This window comes from Montipora capricornis, chromosome 10, assembly GCF_036669925.1.
Source record: "Montipora capricornis isolate CH-2021 chromosome 10, ASM3666992v2, whole genome shotgun sequence".
Lineage (NCBI taxonomy): Eukaryota > Metazoa > Cnidaria > Anthozoa > Scleractinia > Acroporidae > Montipora > Montipora capricornis.
In genome coordinates, this window is record NC_090892.1 from 1,708,943 (window position 1) to 1,726,442 (window position 17,500).

The 17,500-nt window shown below is 40.5% G+C and overlaps 1 protein-coding gene across 7 annotated transcripts in view; it reads right to left on the reverse strand.

Moving 5' to 3' along the window:
• LOC138019086 (uncharacterized) overlaps nt 1-17,500 on the reverse strand; it is an 81,713-nt gene that overhangs the window by 29,466 nt on the left and 34,747 nt on the right. For 4 of the 7 annotated variants that reach the window (XM_068865752.1, XM_068865749.1, XM_068865748.1 and 1 more), the window contains 10 exons: nt 16,796-17,060; nt 16,483-16,653; nt 16,065-16,271; nt 15,549-15,767; nt 14,777-14,926; nt 14,086-14,310; nt 6,600-6,812; nt 6,066-6,272; nt 2,286-2,489; nt 1,596-1,867 (listed from right to left, as the gene is read on the reverse strand). In XM_068865752.1, coding sequence (XP_068721853.1) covers nt 1,611-1,867; nt 2,286-2,489; nt 6,066-6,272; nt 6,600-6,812; nt 14,086-14,310; nt 14,777-14,926; nt 15,549-15,767; nt 16,065-16,271; nt 16,483-16,653; nt 16,796-17,060 — 2,118 coding nt within the window. In that variant the 3' untranslated portion in view covers nt 1,596-1,610. Of the gene's footprint in view, nt 1-1,595; nt 1,868-2,285; nt 2,490-6,065; nt 6,273-6,599; nt 6,813-14,085; nt 14,311-14,776; nt 14,927-15,548; nt 15,768-16,064; nt 16,272-16,482; nt 16,654-16,795; nt 17,061-17,500 lie in introns of those variants that run through there. The other 3 variants (XM_068865751.1, XM_068865750.1, XM_068865754.1) reach the window with 2 other exon arrangements.

Genomic DNA, 17,500 nt, shown 5'->3' on the forward strand with positions numbered 1-17,500 from the left:
ATAATCCGCGCTTTTTTGTGTATGTTTTGTCAGGTCATAACGAAATTTTAAGTGCCGAAGTGTATCTTTCCTTCGCACGGACCAGGGCGACGAGGACAACAACAACACGGCTGTAGTTGTTCTGGATGAGAATCAGCCGGTTAGCTTGAAACTGAATACTGATATTGTCACGTCTTTGTTTACCCTTGAGTACGATAATTTGATAGATTGCCCGTTTTCTTTTCAGTCCTTTGACAAGTACTCTAAACACTGTAAGGCTGATTTTATTTCAGGTCAATATACTTCTTTTAGAGTTCAGCTGTTTCCAACAGCATGGGAATGATAAAATGGCAATTTTATTTTAGAAGATACATCTTTTCATCTTTGTTTTTACCTAGGAATTGAACTTAGAGTAAGGTGATTATAGAACAGTATGACTTGGGGGAAGTATGTGTCTATAATTTTCATATATTCACACTGACACCCTAACATGCCCTAACATAAGCCCTCCTTATGACACCCAATTCTTTAATGAATGGAAAATGTTTCCCATTAATTTTTCCGACCTCGTTGAGCTGCGCCCTTAGCAATTCAGTCTCCGACTGTGAGAAAGGGCGATTAGCAGGTCAAATATTATATATATTATATTATTTTAACCCCGGAATTCCTCTTTTAGGCTTGGCTAAATCTATATATTATATTCAGTATGTTAAGATGCATATTTGAACTCTTTGTTAATCATGACAGCAAAACCTGATACGTGATAAGTTTCTCAACACTCAGTGGTACCGGTACTTGCCACGAAATGCCTTTCCAAGTCTGTGTCACAAGGGGGAAGAGGATTTACCGTTGGGGATTCAGCATTACAATTGTAATTGAACTCTAAAAGCTTGTCAACAAGTTCTTTGAAGGGGTCAATTGCACTATATTTCATTTTATATTAGTGGGAGAAAGGTATTATTTAGTCTGTACGTAACCGATATCGGTACATATGTAACTGGGATAACCTTCTTTTGATTCCGTAGAAAATGGTATTTGGAAGAGGACATCTGACTAAAAAAATTACTAATTTAATCACAAAGAAGAAAAAAACGTTTCCATGCAGCATCCACTTCCTTAGGTAACACTGAACGCAAACGGCCTTCATCCTGTATGTCTAGCCTAGCCCCGACTGGCCGTGTCAAATAAGTTTGTAATCGAGACCTACTAAACAACAGTTATTAATGCCTTGCTTTTTAGTACGGTGTTCAAGTCATGTTGGTGTGGTCCAATTGCCTCAGGAAAGATTATCGCTTAACTCCAATAGACCAATTTCGATATATTAAAATGCAGTCCGAAACAAAAAGCATCATCTCGAGGCTCTGGGGAATAAATATAAGGATTTGTATGAGTTTATTCCCCAGAGCCTCGAGATGATGCCTTTTGTTTCGGAATAAATTTTAATATATCGAAATTGGTCTATTGGTCTTGTCATCTGGACATAGGACAAAAGTAATTATATTATCGAATAGTAAACGCGTGGAATAACCCCAGACAAAACTTGAAAATTATAGATTCTGTACTCTTTTAAATATCATCATAGGAAACTTTTCAATATATATGTTGCATTTTTATCTTTTAATAGTATATTGTCAAAATTCCCGAGAGGGAAGTGTAAATATAGCATTGCATAGTGTTTTACCTGAACAGTTACGGTGTCCCCGGACGCGTGTGTCAATCAATTCGTTCCCATATTCATCTACGCACCAACAGTATCCGTTGGAGTCATGACACTGTGAAGGCTGGTACCCACCGTCCTCACGACACTGGGGGATAAACATCCCTGGAGGAGGATATTGGAAAGTCGATAAAATATCCTCCGTCTCCTCATTGCACGGCGATTTATTAGCTTAAAGAAAGAAATAGCGAACGTAAGTGTTAGCTGAGGGTAAAGGATAGATGATTTTGCCTTCAATTCAGGGATAACAACCTGATCTGTTTTCGATCTCATAGACCGAATGCATAAATGGCGGCCAAAAAATATTCTTTTGTTTATGTGCTAACTAGCCTCACTAGCCTCGTTTGCATGGACAAAATACAAAAGAAATGTTGCTTGAGAGCGAGGCTAGTGAGTCTAATTAGCACATATGATCAACACTTAACTGCAAGCATGACCCTCATCATAGGATCGATATTAGTCTGCAGGAAAAGGCGATTGTTGTTTCTGTAAATCAGCCCATTAGGCGAATAAATGAAAAGACAACGCCAAGACAGAGACTTCAGCAAAGAAACCGCCTATTTTAAAATTGCCTTTTTTCATATCTTACCACAGTTCGGTCTTCCTTTCATCCGACTTTCTGGCACTTCATTTCCGTATTCATCCATGCACCAACAATACCCCGATGTCGCGTGACATTGCAGGGTATCATATCCTCCATCTCCCCTACATTCAGGTGCATGTAAGCCCACAACAGGTACATTTCTTAGGCCCAAGGCCTGACGTCTCTTAATTTGGCATGGGCTGAGCCAGGCTGCAAGAGAACAAACCCAAAAAAGGAGAAGCAAAAATGATAATAAGAATACATTATTAATACAACTTTTAGTCTTAGTTGAGTTATCGATATGGTCAGCAGGGTTGAAAACAGCTACATCATCAGTTATGACAAACAACAGTAAAAATAATGGGCATCAAGGAATTCGAAACTGACAAATTTACCTAAATGATTGGTTTTTAGTCACTTTATTACTCTCAACAGATGACGTCATTAGCTACAACTAGACGGCTGCAAACAAGAACAAGACGCCTGCAAGGGCACATACAGTTAACACAAATTATCCAGTCACAGAGAACTTCATCTATATTTAAACATGGGAAAATGACGAGAGATCATTTCTAAATCATCCGAGAAACTTATTACAATCACAGTTCAACAACTTCTCATCCTGTATTCGAAGTCCGGTTCTGTAATCCTGGTTTAGTTCCTCGGAAACTGTTCAAATCTGCCGTGGCGAAGACAAAAAAGAACACTTCTGTACTCCATTTCTCTCAATGTTCAAAAATCTAGAATCCTGTAGTTGAGTTTCCACAGTCCAGTCCAAAGTCCTGTTTTTTACGTTTCCATAATCTTGATTTCAGTGTTGGAGTAATTTAGTACCAAACGTTCCATAATAACTTGCTTAAATCCAGTAGTCCAGTCCGGGTTCAAAACGACAAAACTCTCTGTTATCGATTCTATTTTTTCGGCATGATTCTACACTCGAGCTGAACAAAAAACTATCAAAAAACGAAACCAAAAAAACCCTAGTGATCGCTTCTCGCGAGAAGAGATCTACACAGCCAGTCGAAACTGTTCTGTTCCTGCCTCATACGGCCCTGAAAAAAGTATCGTAGTACAATGGTACTTGACCATAGCCCTTGGTCGAGAAACTAATCTTAGCCAAAAGGTCGAGAAGCGATCAGGCTACGGGATATTTAGGTAAAAAATGTGGGGATACGGGGGAGGGGAGGGGGGGAGGGGATGGAGGAGATAAGGGATATATTTAAAAACGGGAACGCATTGCGTATCTGTAGTAGTGCAGTAACTTGACAGTGTTTCTTTCCATGACTGCCATCTGAGCTGCGTTTTGTTTTTCAGGAGATTCAGATTGTCCTTGCCTAATATGTAGCCCTAATAGTACGCGATGTTGTTTTGCTATTGTAAATCATCGCAGTGCCATGGTAGATGTTTTTTTCTAAATATCCCCTGAGAAGACATGTGGTTCAGTAAAATACTAAACCCAGAAAGATTGAAAAAAATAAAAGGAAATCGAAAAACATTGGCCTCAAGGCTGAAATAAAAAAAAATATTGACCATTTTCAACCACAAGCTTGAGAGCGTACTCTGAGCTTCTGACAGCTTTCCGAGACAAAAGTTCACTGAAGTAAATCTCTGTCTGGCGGGGTCAGTATTAAGATGGGGAACACCAAAAGATGTGACTTGCTGTCGGTAAGATACGACCAAAAATTCTCAGTATAGATCTTTATATCCTGCTTCATGTTAGACAAATGTTGACGCAAAAGTAAATAAATATTGATATATAGAATAGTAAAAGGTAAAAACTGTTAAAATGTTTGACTAAACGTTTAGTCAAACATTTTAACAGTTTTACCTTTTACTATTTTATAATTTTACCGGCGAAATGCATATATATTGATATATAGCTTTTAAGAAGAGCAGAAGGAACGTTTTAGGAAGTGTCGATCTAGAATATAACAATTTGCCATCAGCAACAAAATTTGCGAGATGAAAACAAAAGCTTTATGTCACGAATGTAAAAAGTTACCATTTTGGGAGATTTTTGTTACGTTCAAATTTCCTATCATACTTTCAGTTGTATAAGTAAAATCGCAAAATCATAGTGGCATCTATTTTAGCAGCCGCCTGTGATCAAGTTACCTTGCGTGTTTAATACTAACAACTCACGAAACAATGGATACATCTGTGACAAAATGACGGCAAGACACCGGGTTTTTTTAGTTTGCTTTTTTTTTTTCTTTCAAGTGTTGTAAAGTTCGGCAAATTATATGCGAATTCAACCTAAAGATCACAATCGTTGATGCTAGTCCAAGTGTTAGCCAAAGTTAAGCCCTTTCGAATGGAGTTAGTAGAGAGCTTTAGATTCTAGGACGAGAACAACTACGAGTACGAATTTTTCTCGTAGAACAACACTGAGCGCGCGCAAACCAGCGTCATTTTGGCGGGAAAAACGTAATACCGTCGTCATTTTAGAACGAGGTTTTGCAAAAATGTCGTCGTGTCTAAACAAGCCACCAACAACGTAGCAGTTTTGGCATTTTTCGATCAGGAAAAGGCTCAGTTGCCAGCAATAAGAATATCTGAGCAAACTATGCTTCTAACAAAAGGTAAAAATTAACCGTCCAGGTTATAATTTTCTAAGTACTTTTGCTTAAAACAGGCTGTCAAATCTCGTACTTGTTCTAGTTCTCGCACTTGGATGGGGGACCGATGCGAAGTCCCCGTGATGGTCATAAATATATGTATGTAGTTTAATTGATTTCATTTTTTTATTTTGTTTGGCCGTTGAAGGCTATTTTCTTATTTTCTTTAAACTAAAAGATTAAAATAAGGATTTTTAAACGACCTTTCAGTAGAATTTTTTTAAACATATAATTACTTCTCTGTCAAAAATTTGCATAACCTCAACAGAGAAAAACATCACGCACACAACAAATTTTATCGCATTTTCTTTCGTTGAAATCTTATGCTTAACACAGGAATTTTTGGTTATTGTAAAAAAATATTTCTCTATGTATTCGTTAGCAACCATCCTTTAAAATTTGAGAGAAATCGACCGATGCGCGAATATTTTACATTTTTTAATGGGCGGTGAACGTTCTTAGTGCTTTCAGACGGGAAAGTGAATACAACAGATACGTGCGGGCATGCGAGCGAAAAGAGCAATGATTGTGGTATATGCATTAAGTAGAGTGCGCATGTTGCCCTTCTATTGGTCAAAGTAAAAAACAGTGGCCAATAAAAGATGTCGTTTTATTTTCGACAAAACTACACTTTCCAGACCTTACAAAAATTAACCAATGATAACTAACGTTACAAATTGAGGATACGAGGAAAACAAACGGTCCCCATTTTCCTGCTCTAGATCATCCAGAGAATTTGTAGTTGGCAAGTTTTGAATGTCCTGTCGGGCAGCGTGTGGACATCTGATCTTGGTAAGGCCTCATCATATGAAAAGTGCGGGAAGATTATAATAAGGGCACACTTTTCGCTTTTCAGTGGCCAGGAATAGCCACTTCGGCAAATCATTGCGATGAAGGCACGTTTACCTTAAGTATTTTAAAGTGCGTTAAATTTAAATTGACTGGAACAGTGAAAATGACCAGAAGTAGTATTTGTCAACTCCAATTAACATACATTTTACGCCCAAATCTAAAAGAAAATAATTTGGAAGAATTCAGAAATAAGCACAAAATAGTAAACAATCTCTCAAAAAAAAAAAAAAAAAAAAAATCCGCGAGCCATTTTCCTGCTGTTGTTTGCATTAGTCTTACACTCGTAACTTTCGTAAGGAATGAATATTAGATTTACCTAGTAAAGAGCAATCATGCATTTCCATTGAACGCGTTCCTGGTAGTTCATTTCCGGTTTTATCAACACACCAGCACTGCCTAGTTGAGTGAAGGCACTGTCTTTCTTCAAAAGAGCCATCAGCTTTGCAGAGTGGAATAAAGTGTTTAGGGGAAGTGTTTTTTAGGCATTCGTCACGGCGGGATTGGCAAACTGATGATATTATGCCTGTTCGAGTAAAGAAGAAAACACATTACAGCCGTTGATACCTTTACCATGCCTCCAAATCATTAATATACTGTGTAATCTGAAATGATCTCTATCTCGCAAGTCTTAAATTATTTTAATTGCATGTTTTAGAGTTTTCTCAATGTAAAGGTTGCCAACAAAGGCATCTTCGACTATCTCATTGGATTCATCGCATAAAATAATTCAACTTATAGTTGTCATATCATTTTATGGCATACTCTTTGCCTGAGATTAGTTAATCATGATACATCTATGAGGTGAGTGACATTCTTGCTACAAGGAGATAGATAAAAAAATTTAACTGACCTACTCTTGTGCAGTTGGGCTTTCCCCATTGCCGAGTCCCCATCAACTCATTGCCCAGGTCGTCTACGCACCAACAGAAACCGGTTGCATTGTGACACTGAGTCTGTTCAAATGAACCATCAGGCTGACAACTTGCAACAAACATACCAACAACTGATCTACTGCTCATGGTTATCGCTCTCTTGCGCTCCCGTTCACATGTTGTCATAGCAACTATAAAAGGGTACCATAACATGATTGATGCGTGACCATATTCAAGAGATGATTTGTCTTTTGGGACTCATTAACTAAGATGATGGGAAAGTTGCATTAGACGTATGGCGGTGCTTATTGTAAATCTTTACATATGCAACATTCTTAATAGAGGCTTTCCGAAGAAACAGGCATTCTTTATTTTCATGTCCTTATAGTTTATATTTTAATTTGTCCCACTTATCTGGACAATTTAAGAAACTGTCTGTTGTAGTCACATCAAAAATTCAGGTGTCTCCAATGAGATTCGAAACCATTACCTCTGCGATTTCGGTGCAATTCTCTATCAACTGATCTGTAAGGCCATACAGTTGCGAGCAGGTCAATTTGTTCGGCTCGTGTGGTTAATGTTTTTTGGCCGTCAAATCCGGTCTCAGGTTGAATCCGTATTTACCTAGGTTAATTTGGTGATCCTCATTTTACCTAGGTTGAATATCCACTCTACATAGTTTAAAGCAGCTACCAACACCCCAAAAAGGACTAAAAACACCTTTATCTTTCCTCAAGCTCGGTCTTACGCATTTCAACACATTTTCTTAATGTTTCGTATCGTCTTATCGGTTTCTGTATTCATACACTTACCCATTCACTCTCAACATTACAACATAGTAAGGGAACAAAGAACTTTCCTATGCACTTACCAGTAGTCGAACTCGGACCCTCCAGATATATAGTCCTGTGTCTTCACCACTACACTACTACGACGAAGATGTGTAACCACACACTGTTCTTTCCATTACTTTACCTTTTTATAATAAGTCAACTGATATTCATGCATAATAACCAAAACTTATCTTTACCTGACCCTAATTACTGGGTTAGCATACGGCAATCCAGTCGAAATCTGCGTCTCGTTTTTCGGCTTTTTTTTCTCTGTGTCGGAAATCGGAAAAGTTGCGCAATAGGGTCTTTCCTGTCACTCCCCTGCTAGATGTTAACTTTTGTCCTAGAGTCTTCTGCGCGCATCATTGAGAGGTTTCAGGGGGTAGTGGAAATGCGTAGATTTTATCCGGTGCAATGGCGTCAATGTAACGCTAATGGCGTTTTAGTGGATCTTTAAACAAAACATACTCTTACGGAGCTCACGAATGGAACGCCAATTGGATAAACAAGACAGGCAGTAAAAAATAAGTATCTCGAATCTTGAAAGCGACGAGTAATGGACATCGTCGAGCCGTATCAAAGTCAGCTGCAGTTCCAATATTTTACCAACTGTGACGTTATGTACAACAATGAAACCTAATGGAAAGTTCTCTGGTAACTTTTTCTGATTGGATATGGACAGAGAGGAATCGAACACCTCGATGGGATCTGTGATTTCTGTTGTCTGGTCCTTTATATTTATCTGTACTCAACTCTGCACAGTCTTTAGGTAAAACACAATTGGAAATTTGACTATTTCTTGTTAGTCAAGAATTATTTATGGCGGAGCCAGAAATGTTGTTTTTCTCAACAACATCTTTTGCTGGAAAGGTTTGTGTGAGATTTTTGAGCCTTTGTGGATTCATCGTGTTGTGTATAATTTAAAATCAACTAATTTGCATACATGGGTTGAAATTTGACACGCGCCGAGCAGTTTTCATAAAGATGATGGATAGGTTTTAGTCGTGCTCTTTCTGGAAAATGATTACTTGGTAGCTATAGCTTTTAACGTCAGAAAAAAGATCTGGTTTGTCATTATGGTGTAAAATGAAGCTAATATGGGAAGCCAAAAATATTTGATTAAGTTTCTGGTTAATCCAATTTATTGCTACAACTTACTTAGTGCGAAGATTGTTTACATTACTCATTAACACGACAACTTTTCAGCAAGATTATTATATCGCTTTAATCTAACCCAAAATCATTTAGAGAGTAAAAAAATTCATATTTATTAACCATTTCCTTCGCTTTTGTGTTTGTCAGTATTGTGATTTACATGTACGATAATTCAGGTTCACGTGTTCGCAAGTATGTTTTTAATGAGGCTAAATGAAATTTAAGGAAAGTTACAATCATGGTCTTGCTGGCCATCAGTGTTAGAAACTAAAGCTATTGGGGAAAGGGGGCACCATTTGCATGCTGCAGGGGCGTTTACCAACTCAACGTTGCAGATCGTTGCGGATCTTTTAGCTTTGCCTTTTGGCTCGTCTTTTTGCTTTGTATTCGTTCTCGTCAATCTATGGCTCATCTTGTCCCGCTCTACGCGTAATGGTATGGCTACTGCCTTTTTCTGGCGTCTTCGGAGGTGAGCTCTATGGCTTCGAGCATTTCAAGTTCAGTTGCTTCGTTTGTTGTTGACCCGATTTCGGCTGGACAAAACACGTCTTTAACTCCCGGGATCTTGGCTGCTAATGAAGCTGCGGCCAATAGAGCGGCCTTGCAGGCGGTACAGGCGGTGCAGGCCTCGACCTCGGCGCAAGCGGCGGCTACTACCGCTTCACCAGTTGTTACCACGTGCTCTGGATCAAGCGCCGAATTGCATTCCAATACAGTCCAATTGCCTTTATTAGGAGTTCAGCCTCGTTCTCAAGTCTTTTCACTGCCCTCCGAAGGCCTAGGTAGGTCATTATTTGTGCCTTCATTTGTGAACACCTTTACTTTGCCACCAGTCGCCACGGCTTTGCCCGCGATGGGCTCATTGTCCACTACATGTGCGTCCTTCGGAGTTTGGGTTACGAGCGTTCCACCCCATCCTGCGCCAGTTTTATATCAGCCCTTCGTGGTCGGTCCTGGTTTTTCCCCAATCCCTGCTAAGTTGGCAGTGCAATTCTCTGAGCGAACTAACAGCGGCCAGTTTCGTTCAGGTCGAGGCTGAGCCTCAACTTTACTCGTCGGGCGGGTCATCTTAATGTCTGGCACGAAACAACGTCGGCGTCAAATGGAGGACATTGTTAGCGGGGTGGAGGCATTTACGCTCTTCGCCATGGTCCTAACTTCATTTTTCCTACATCGTTGGTGGGATTTAACGGCTTACAAACTGCTCATTCTGAGCACCTATCGTCCGTTTGCGGGTCGAGTTTGGCTAACATATGATCATGCCTTCAGAGAGCATACCGCAGCCACCAAACTCACCGATTGGTACTCAGTAAACGAGCAACTGTATAAGTTCCATGCAGCAGGAGCTTCAGCACGTTCATCTTCATCTTCAGAAACACAGTTCCACAGTCCACGGAAGCGGTTAGCTCTTCTGCAGCAATGATCGTTTGCAAGTCCTGGGACAACCGGGGCAAATGTTCTTCTCCCTACTCTGCGTGACTCCCATTGTTGCAGTAAATGTGCAGGAAACCACCGGGCCACCGCCTGTCCTGGCAATTCTGGGGCTCCGCTTATACGCTTTTCGCGCTCACCCTCTGCCCCTCGTGATAAGGTCAAATTTCGGTGGAACTAATGAACCTTGTTACACTGTCTATGTGATATTACGGACTTCTGTTGTACTTTTTATATTTAGCATGATCGCGTGTTTGATTATCTCTTTTGTTTTATAGTTATTATTATCATTATTATTTGGTTAAGATTATTTTTGTGCCATTAAACCGCAGTCAATCAGCATTGGTTTGCCTGACTTGTTGTCTGTCTTTCTTTGCTGTCTCTCACTCTAGCTCCCCCCCAGCCTTCCATCAGTAGATAGGGTCACCCCCTATGTGTGGAGCAGTTTGCCACAGAATTGACGAATCACCAAGATCAAGGCAAGGTAGCCCACGTTGTGGAAGGTTTGCGTCAGAGCTTCCAAGCTTAAGTCGGCCAAATGGAATAAGCCCTCGGCCTTAATGCACGCTTTAAGTTGTTGACGAGTATCTGGATAACGAAGTCTCTCGTGGGAGGGTAGCTGGCCCCTTCTCTTCTCCTCCCCTGCAGCCCCAGCACATCCGTAGCTTTGGGGTTATTCCCAAGAAAGGTCAGCCAGGCAAGTGGAGGCTTATAGTTGACCTGTTCTCCCCAGCAGGGTCTAGCGTTAATGATGGGATCGACCCTGAGCAATTTTCTTTACAATATATTCACGTGGATGACATCATCTGCATGGTTGCCAAGTATGGCCGTGGTGCTCTCATGGAAAAGTTCGACGTAGAGGCAGCTTACTGTAACATTCCCGTCCACTCTAATGACCGTTTCCTACTTGGCCTCAAGTGGCGAGGTTACTTGACGCTTCCCTTTGGTTTGCGCTCTGCTCCTTTCATTTTCGACTCGGTAGCTTTCCTTGTGGAATGGATCATCATTCATAATTACAATGTTCCTAACTTCGCACATTACTAAGATGATTTCGTTCTAGCTGGTCCTCCCCCTTCGCCCGTTTGTGCCCAGTATTTGTCTACTGCGTTGGAGGTGTGACAGCATCTGGGTCTGCCGCTCCATCCCAAAAAGTGCGAAGGTCGTCCGTGTACGTCGTTGTCTGTATTTGGTTCACGTGTTCGCAAGTATGTTTTTGCATCTCGTAGATGTTTAGATTTTCAATTACAAATTCTGTTTTGATTCAAACAGACGAAAACGGCTTCCAGACCCGACAGATGTAATGTAAACATTCATTTAAATATTGCAACAAAAACGAAATACGGAAGTTTCTTGGCTAAAAAGTATGCTGCTTTACTCCGAAAACGACGAACTATTGACATTGTTACCTGTAGTTCGTTCAATGTAAACAAGAACGTTGACACAAGGCGATCAGGTGCACCTTTGTGGTTGCCTAGCACGTGATGAATTTCTTCCATTCAACAAAACATCATGATCTTCCCGAGACCTCAGAAATCTTAACGCTTTTACGATCGATTGCCATTAATCTGTCGCTGAGATTTAGAAATTCAGATTTTTATATACAAACTATGTTATTCTTTTCTTCATCTGTCGTTTGGCTACTTACCCTAGCTGGGTGCCAAGGTCGGAAAGAACGCTTCCGCGATTCCAAATCAACGGTCAAGGACGAAAAAAAAAAGTCTGGTCGCACAACCCCAGAACCTCATTTCCACGGCGTTCGCTTATTGTGCATAACGTTTGAGGGAGTTTTTTTTTCGGGCAAATCGAAAAACCGTTTCTCAACAGCTGTTGTGACAAGCATTGTTGCGTGACTCCGGCCCAAGAGGAAAAGGCCAAACTGTTCCGATGGTCCATGAGCTGCTTCAGTGCCTTCACGCACATTAACGGCTTTGACTACGTGAAAACACCCATTTTCTTTGTAGTTAAAGTATTTTAAAATAGTAAAAGGTAAAATTGTTAAAATGTTTGACTAAACGTTTTCGATCTTGCGATCATCTTCAGAGTATTTTACTTATCGATTCGCGCATGATAGCACTTGCAGATACTCAAGCTCGTTTGAGAGTGGTGGGGGGAATTAACTAAAAAAAGTTGAACTTGCAACATGTGTTGCAATTGTGTCAAGGAACGGAGGACTCATGGACAAAAAGTGGTAAGGCAGATAAAAGTTTCTCGCATTTCGAAGTCGTCCATTGTGCACTTTAGGCAGTAATCTCTAGCTCGTTTCTATTACAGTATCCTGTTTTAAACACGTTCAACAATAACTTTTCGCTCTAAGGGAAAAAAATCATCGAATAAATCAATCTTACGCATCGAAAATCAATACAACATCTTTACAATAGCTCCAAAATTATTAAAGCTGTTGAAACGAATAGCCATCACTGTAATCACAATTTTCAGGAAATTTAATGATACGCTTCACCGCGTTCCATGGGAAGCACCCTCAGCTTGGCGGCCAAAACTGGTTTGACGACCACACCGGCGAGAAATCTGAACTGTCTCTACGCATGGAAATGAGGTTCTGAGGTTGTGCGACCAGAGGTATCATTTTTTCGTCCTCGACCGTTGATTTGGAACCGCTGAGCGTTCTCTCCGACTTTGAAAAATTATTCCTCTGGCACCCAGGGTGTCTTTTGGCTTGCCCTTTACTGTTAACTCCCAACGTTTTGGTGTAAACGTTAAGCCAAAATAAATTTGACCTAGCATCAGATTAGACTGAAAAGAAGAGGAATTATGAAGCGGAAACAACGTGTTCAGTCCTTCCTTAGTATGTGTAATCAACGTTTGCTTGGTGCAACATGCATGATATGCAGGAAAACGTCCGTCAGAGCAATTTGCAGGTTGTTTTTTTGCAGACTAATTAAAGAAGAATTGAGGGAGTTTTACTCAAGAGCGCGTTTTGTCATCTTTGAACTGAATTTATTAGCAAAGCTTAACATGTGAGTCAAGGGGTCACGGCTGGCAATACGTCTGGGTGACACCTCAAATGGTCTAAATGACCCCCACTTGAAAAAATAACTGGAAAGCTGCAGTTCAATACCACCCAACTCAGTGCCTTCTATTTGAGTGTAACACGTACCACAGGAAACCCAGTTTACGTTCATGGAGCATCTATAATCCTGGTAAAAACTGTTGGGGCAATTCCCGCTTTTCCCCCTTCCCCCATTACAATGTTGATTTATCACGGTCTCCGAAATCAAGATCCGTTCATCGATCGCTCGCATTTTTCAATATTGTCTGAGGGAAGTTGGGCGCTAAAAAATCAGCGAAAGAAGAACACGCGTTGCTCATATAACGATGAAAGCATGTACAGTAAATTCTCTACTTTTCGCCCAAATTTTCAAGTGTCCCGAAGTCTTTTGACCCGGATTGTACTTACATACATACATACTTAATTGACCGCTCCCCATAGGGGCTTTTCAGGGCCAATGAAACACAATCAACGAAACAATTGAACACAACAACTACAACTGTTAAGAATCCCAACTGGCCGGAGGCAAACCAGTTGGCTATTTACAAGTGCAGCTGGGAAGTTGAACCAGGGAATACCGGGAACAAATTCAAAGAGTGATCAGAGCGGGTCTTGAACCCGGGATCTCCGAATCTCAAGGCAAGCGCCCTAACCACTCGGCCACACTGCCTCCAGTACCTCTTCTCTAGGCTTAATTTAGGCTCCAAAAATGGTATCTTCAATTCATCTGAGTGCGTATTCAATAGCTAAAATCAGGATCACCAATTTAATCTAGGTAAAAACGGATTTTACCAGCAACACTTATAGTTACTCGCACCTTATGTTTCGCAGTCTGGTTTCCCACTCTGCCTTCCTTTTTGTTAAGGTCGGAGAGAACGCTCCGCGATTCCAAAAAACGTCTGGTTGCACAACCATAGTCCCCAGAACCTTATTTCCATGTCATCAAATTGGGACAGAATTACGTTCTAGGGAGTTTCCTATCGGACAATTCGAAAAACCAGTTTTCAACGGATTCAACCCGGCAACACTTATACTTACTCCCACCTTGTTTTACACAGTCTGGTTTCCCATTCTGCCTGGATCCTGGAACTTCATTGCCCTCTTTGTCAACACACCAGCAAACACCGTAATGGTCATTGCATTGCCGTTCTTCATACTCTCCATTTGGCTTGCAAGTTGGAAAGAAACGGCCTGGAGCTTTTAAGTGAGGACAGGATGACGACAATGATTTGACATGTTCACTGAGACAGTTCGACACCGGAGCTACAAAAATAGACCACAGATGAGCACGAAACTATCATAATTTTTTCCCTTTATGACGGGGCATGTATTTATCGCTCATGAATCAGAACTACTGAGAAATATCCGAATGCTCCGAGAGGTCACAACAATGTCCTTTTGACAACTAGTTTGGATGCGCTACTTCTGATTCAAGACATACTCCAGACCAAAAAAACTAAGTTCCGGTTAAATATTTTCAACATATTGCTACGGCCGAGATGTCTTAATGTTGTAATTGTAACGAAATGGTCGCCTTAGTTTCTAGCGGGATTCGATTGGTGTCCGATTTTATCATCTTCGAATTTCAGTCTCTGCAACTTATTCCCCATTTGGCAAATTTCGAAACTTACATCCACTCGATTCCCGAGGACTTATAGAATTCCTATCGGCACAAACTATCAAGTGAGCATAAACTACGTTTTTCCTTTTTATGATCATTTAGTTTTACCTGCTTTATCTTTAGAAACTAATGTACATCGCCTCACACATCCACAGTCACAGCATTTGGATGATTCGGGACAGTCACTATCTTGTGAGCATGTCTGTTGAGAGTGGCATTTCGTTGCATTTGATACGAAAGGGCAAACACCGGGATGGACTAAAAAATAAATATAAAACAAAATGTTGCCGACAGAAAAAGAAAAGCGAATAGTTGAAGAAAATAGAAAAGTGCGTTGCACCTCATGTGACCAATCCTTACCATGTCCCTCCACTCGGCCATGTGCTTCGATTGTCGAGCGGACACAAATGGTGAGTATTTGTACTGTGATTCGTTCGTGTTTTTTACACTAATCATTAATCCATCTTATTTTTTTCAGCGTATAATCTGTAAGACCCTGTAACCAAGTCAATGAATAAAGATCGATACATGCCGTCATGAGGTTTGCATGAGTCTTTGTCGACAAGACAGAATAAAGTGAAGGTATGATTTCCGCGGTTATGAAAAGAATAATAAGAGCATATACAATACAGGTATTTAAATGATAAATTGAAGCAATGGCCTTTTCACATGTTTTTATAGCGTTATAGCAGAGTTTTTGTCGACTGTCTCATTATTTTGTGCCCTCGAATGTTGCTAGAATTAAAGGTCAACCTCTGGCAGAGGGGCTTCAGTGGCTTTGCCAGAAACATCCTTTACCACATTATTTTATGTGGCATTTCCTGACAAGTGCTATGTTTTTCTTTTATGTTTTAAAATTATTATTTATTTGTTAAATCACCTTCGATAAGACATTCTGGCTTTCCCCAGCGATGTGTCCCTGCAATTTCATAGCCTTGGTTGTCTGAACACCAACAAAAGTTGGAATTGCTAAAGCACTGTATTTCGGCAAACTCTCCATCCGGATTACATTCAGGGACAAATCTCCCAACAGATGGCACACCCTCCATGCCCAATGCTTTACGTCTGTCTTCAAGACAAGTTGTAAGCTTCTCAGCAGCTTAGGACGCGAAGAAAAAGACAAATTGATATTCATTTTTTTTTTTGTGAGCCAAATAGCAGGTGTCTTAATTATTTCACCAAAATGTTCACACTTATAATGCATTATAAAGTTCACGTGCGTCACCCCTTTGCCAGCCGGGGCACCCAGAGTGAGTAAGGTTCTCGGAGGGCAGGTAGGAAAGGGTAGGTTAGGGTAGGTGACCACTTGACAAGAGTGACTCACTGTGACTGTGACATAAAAAAGGAAATTATTAATATTAAACAACAGGACTTGCCTTCGAGCTCTTCAACTTACCAGTGACTAAGCCACAAATGGGAATGCCCATTATCCGAGTTCCAGGTATTTCCTCGCCAAACTCGTCAACACACCAACAGTAACCTGTCTTCTTGAAGCACTGGATGTCTTTGTATCGACCGTTAGTTTTGCACCTCGGAGAGAAGTGACCCATTGGTAGACTCACTGATAGACGTTTTTCGTCGTCGAAACAGGAGGGAAGAGCTCCTAAAGAATGCCAGAAATGTGATTCCTTAAGCCTTTTATTGTTCTAGTTAACAACCGTTTTTTTTTTACATGCTCAGCAAAACGAAGTGCTATAAAAGACGGACTTGATCCGCTTCCTGATGAAACGATCATCGACTGACCACTTCTTTATCAATTCATCACTCAGATTAACCTTTTTAACGAATAATGGACAGATTTTGGCAAGACGTACCGTTACAATGATCCATGCACTTCTCGTAAGATGGGAAGTTGTTAGCATTTCCTCCGCATCCATTGTAAATAAAGCTTTGACATTCGCCTAAGGATGCCTCATAATAGAACGCTAACGTAGAATCAAGACACCCAAGCTGACCAGGTTCAGGGGGCAAGTTACAGAGTCTTGCTAAAACATAATCAAAGATTTGTTTGTTAAACTTTGTTTACAAAACATTGAAGGGGTCTTATTAATATTGATCTAAGTCGTATGTGTAACGTTAACTTGCGAATGAAGACAAATGCGACTTTCTCTTTGCAGCAGCACTAACCTTTAGTGACATCCATACTGGTTTCATTTTTTATGATCTCCGTCAAGATTCTACCACTGGATTGAAAATCACCAAAGTCGTCAACAAGGAACACGTTTTTGTAGCTTGACGTCAGATCCATAAGCTCAGGTACCTCTACTCTGTCTCCCACGCCAATTGCGTACATGGATATACCTCTATCTCTTAGTCGTTGAGTAGCAGCTAACAGCGAGGTGTAAGGTCCTTGATTTCTCGCCTGCTTACCGTGAGTCACTAAAAGTAAGGTCTGTCGTTTTGAAAATCGACGTTAGAAACTTGTATTTGCTAAAACAAAGGTAATTTAACCACGTTTTACCTTTCACGATATGCCAATGAAAAATTAGCCGATACTTTCAAACAAACAACTCTCTCACATTACTTCCATGAAATGAGATTTAATTTTTAATCGTACCATAAAGACTGAACTTCTAGATTCCCGGTTTCACCCGATATCGCGGAAGCCGATGCAAATGATTACGCGCTATAGGACAGCATTCGATTGCCAATAAAGTATTAAACTAGTTTACCAAAATTGTAGAAATGCTGCCGAGGGAAAAGAAGATATTCAATTATGCTTGCGGTAATTCAACGACGGTTTGTGCGTGGAATTGAAGGGAGATTTTAATACATGTAGGTCTGGATCAGGGACGGTACAAAACGTGGACCCCGAAACTGGACCCCCAACTG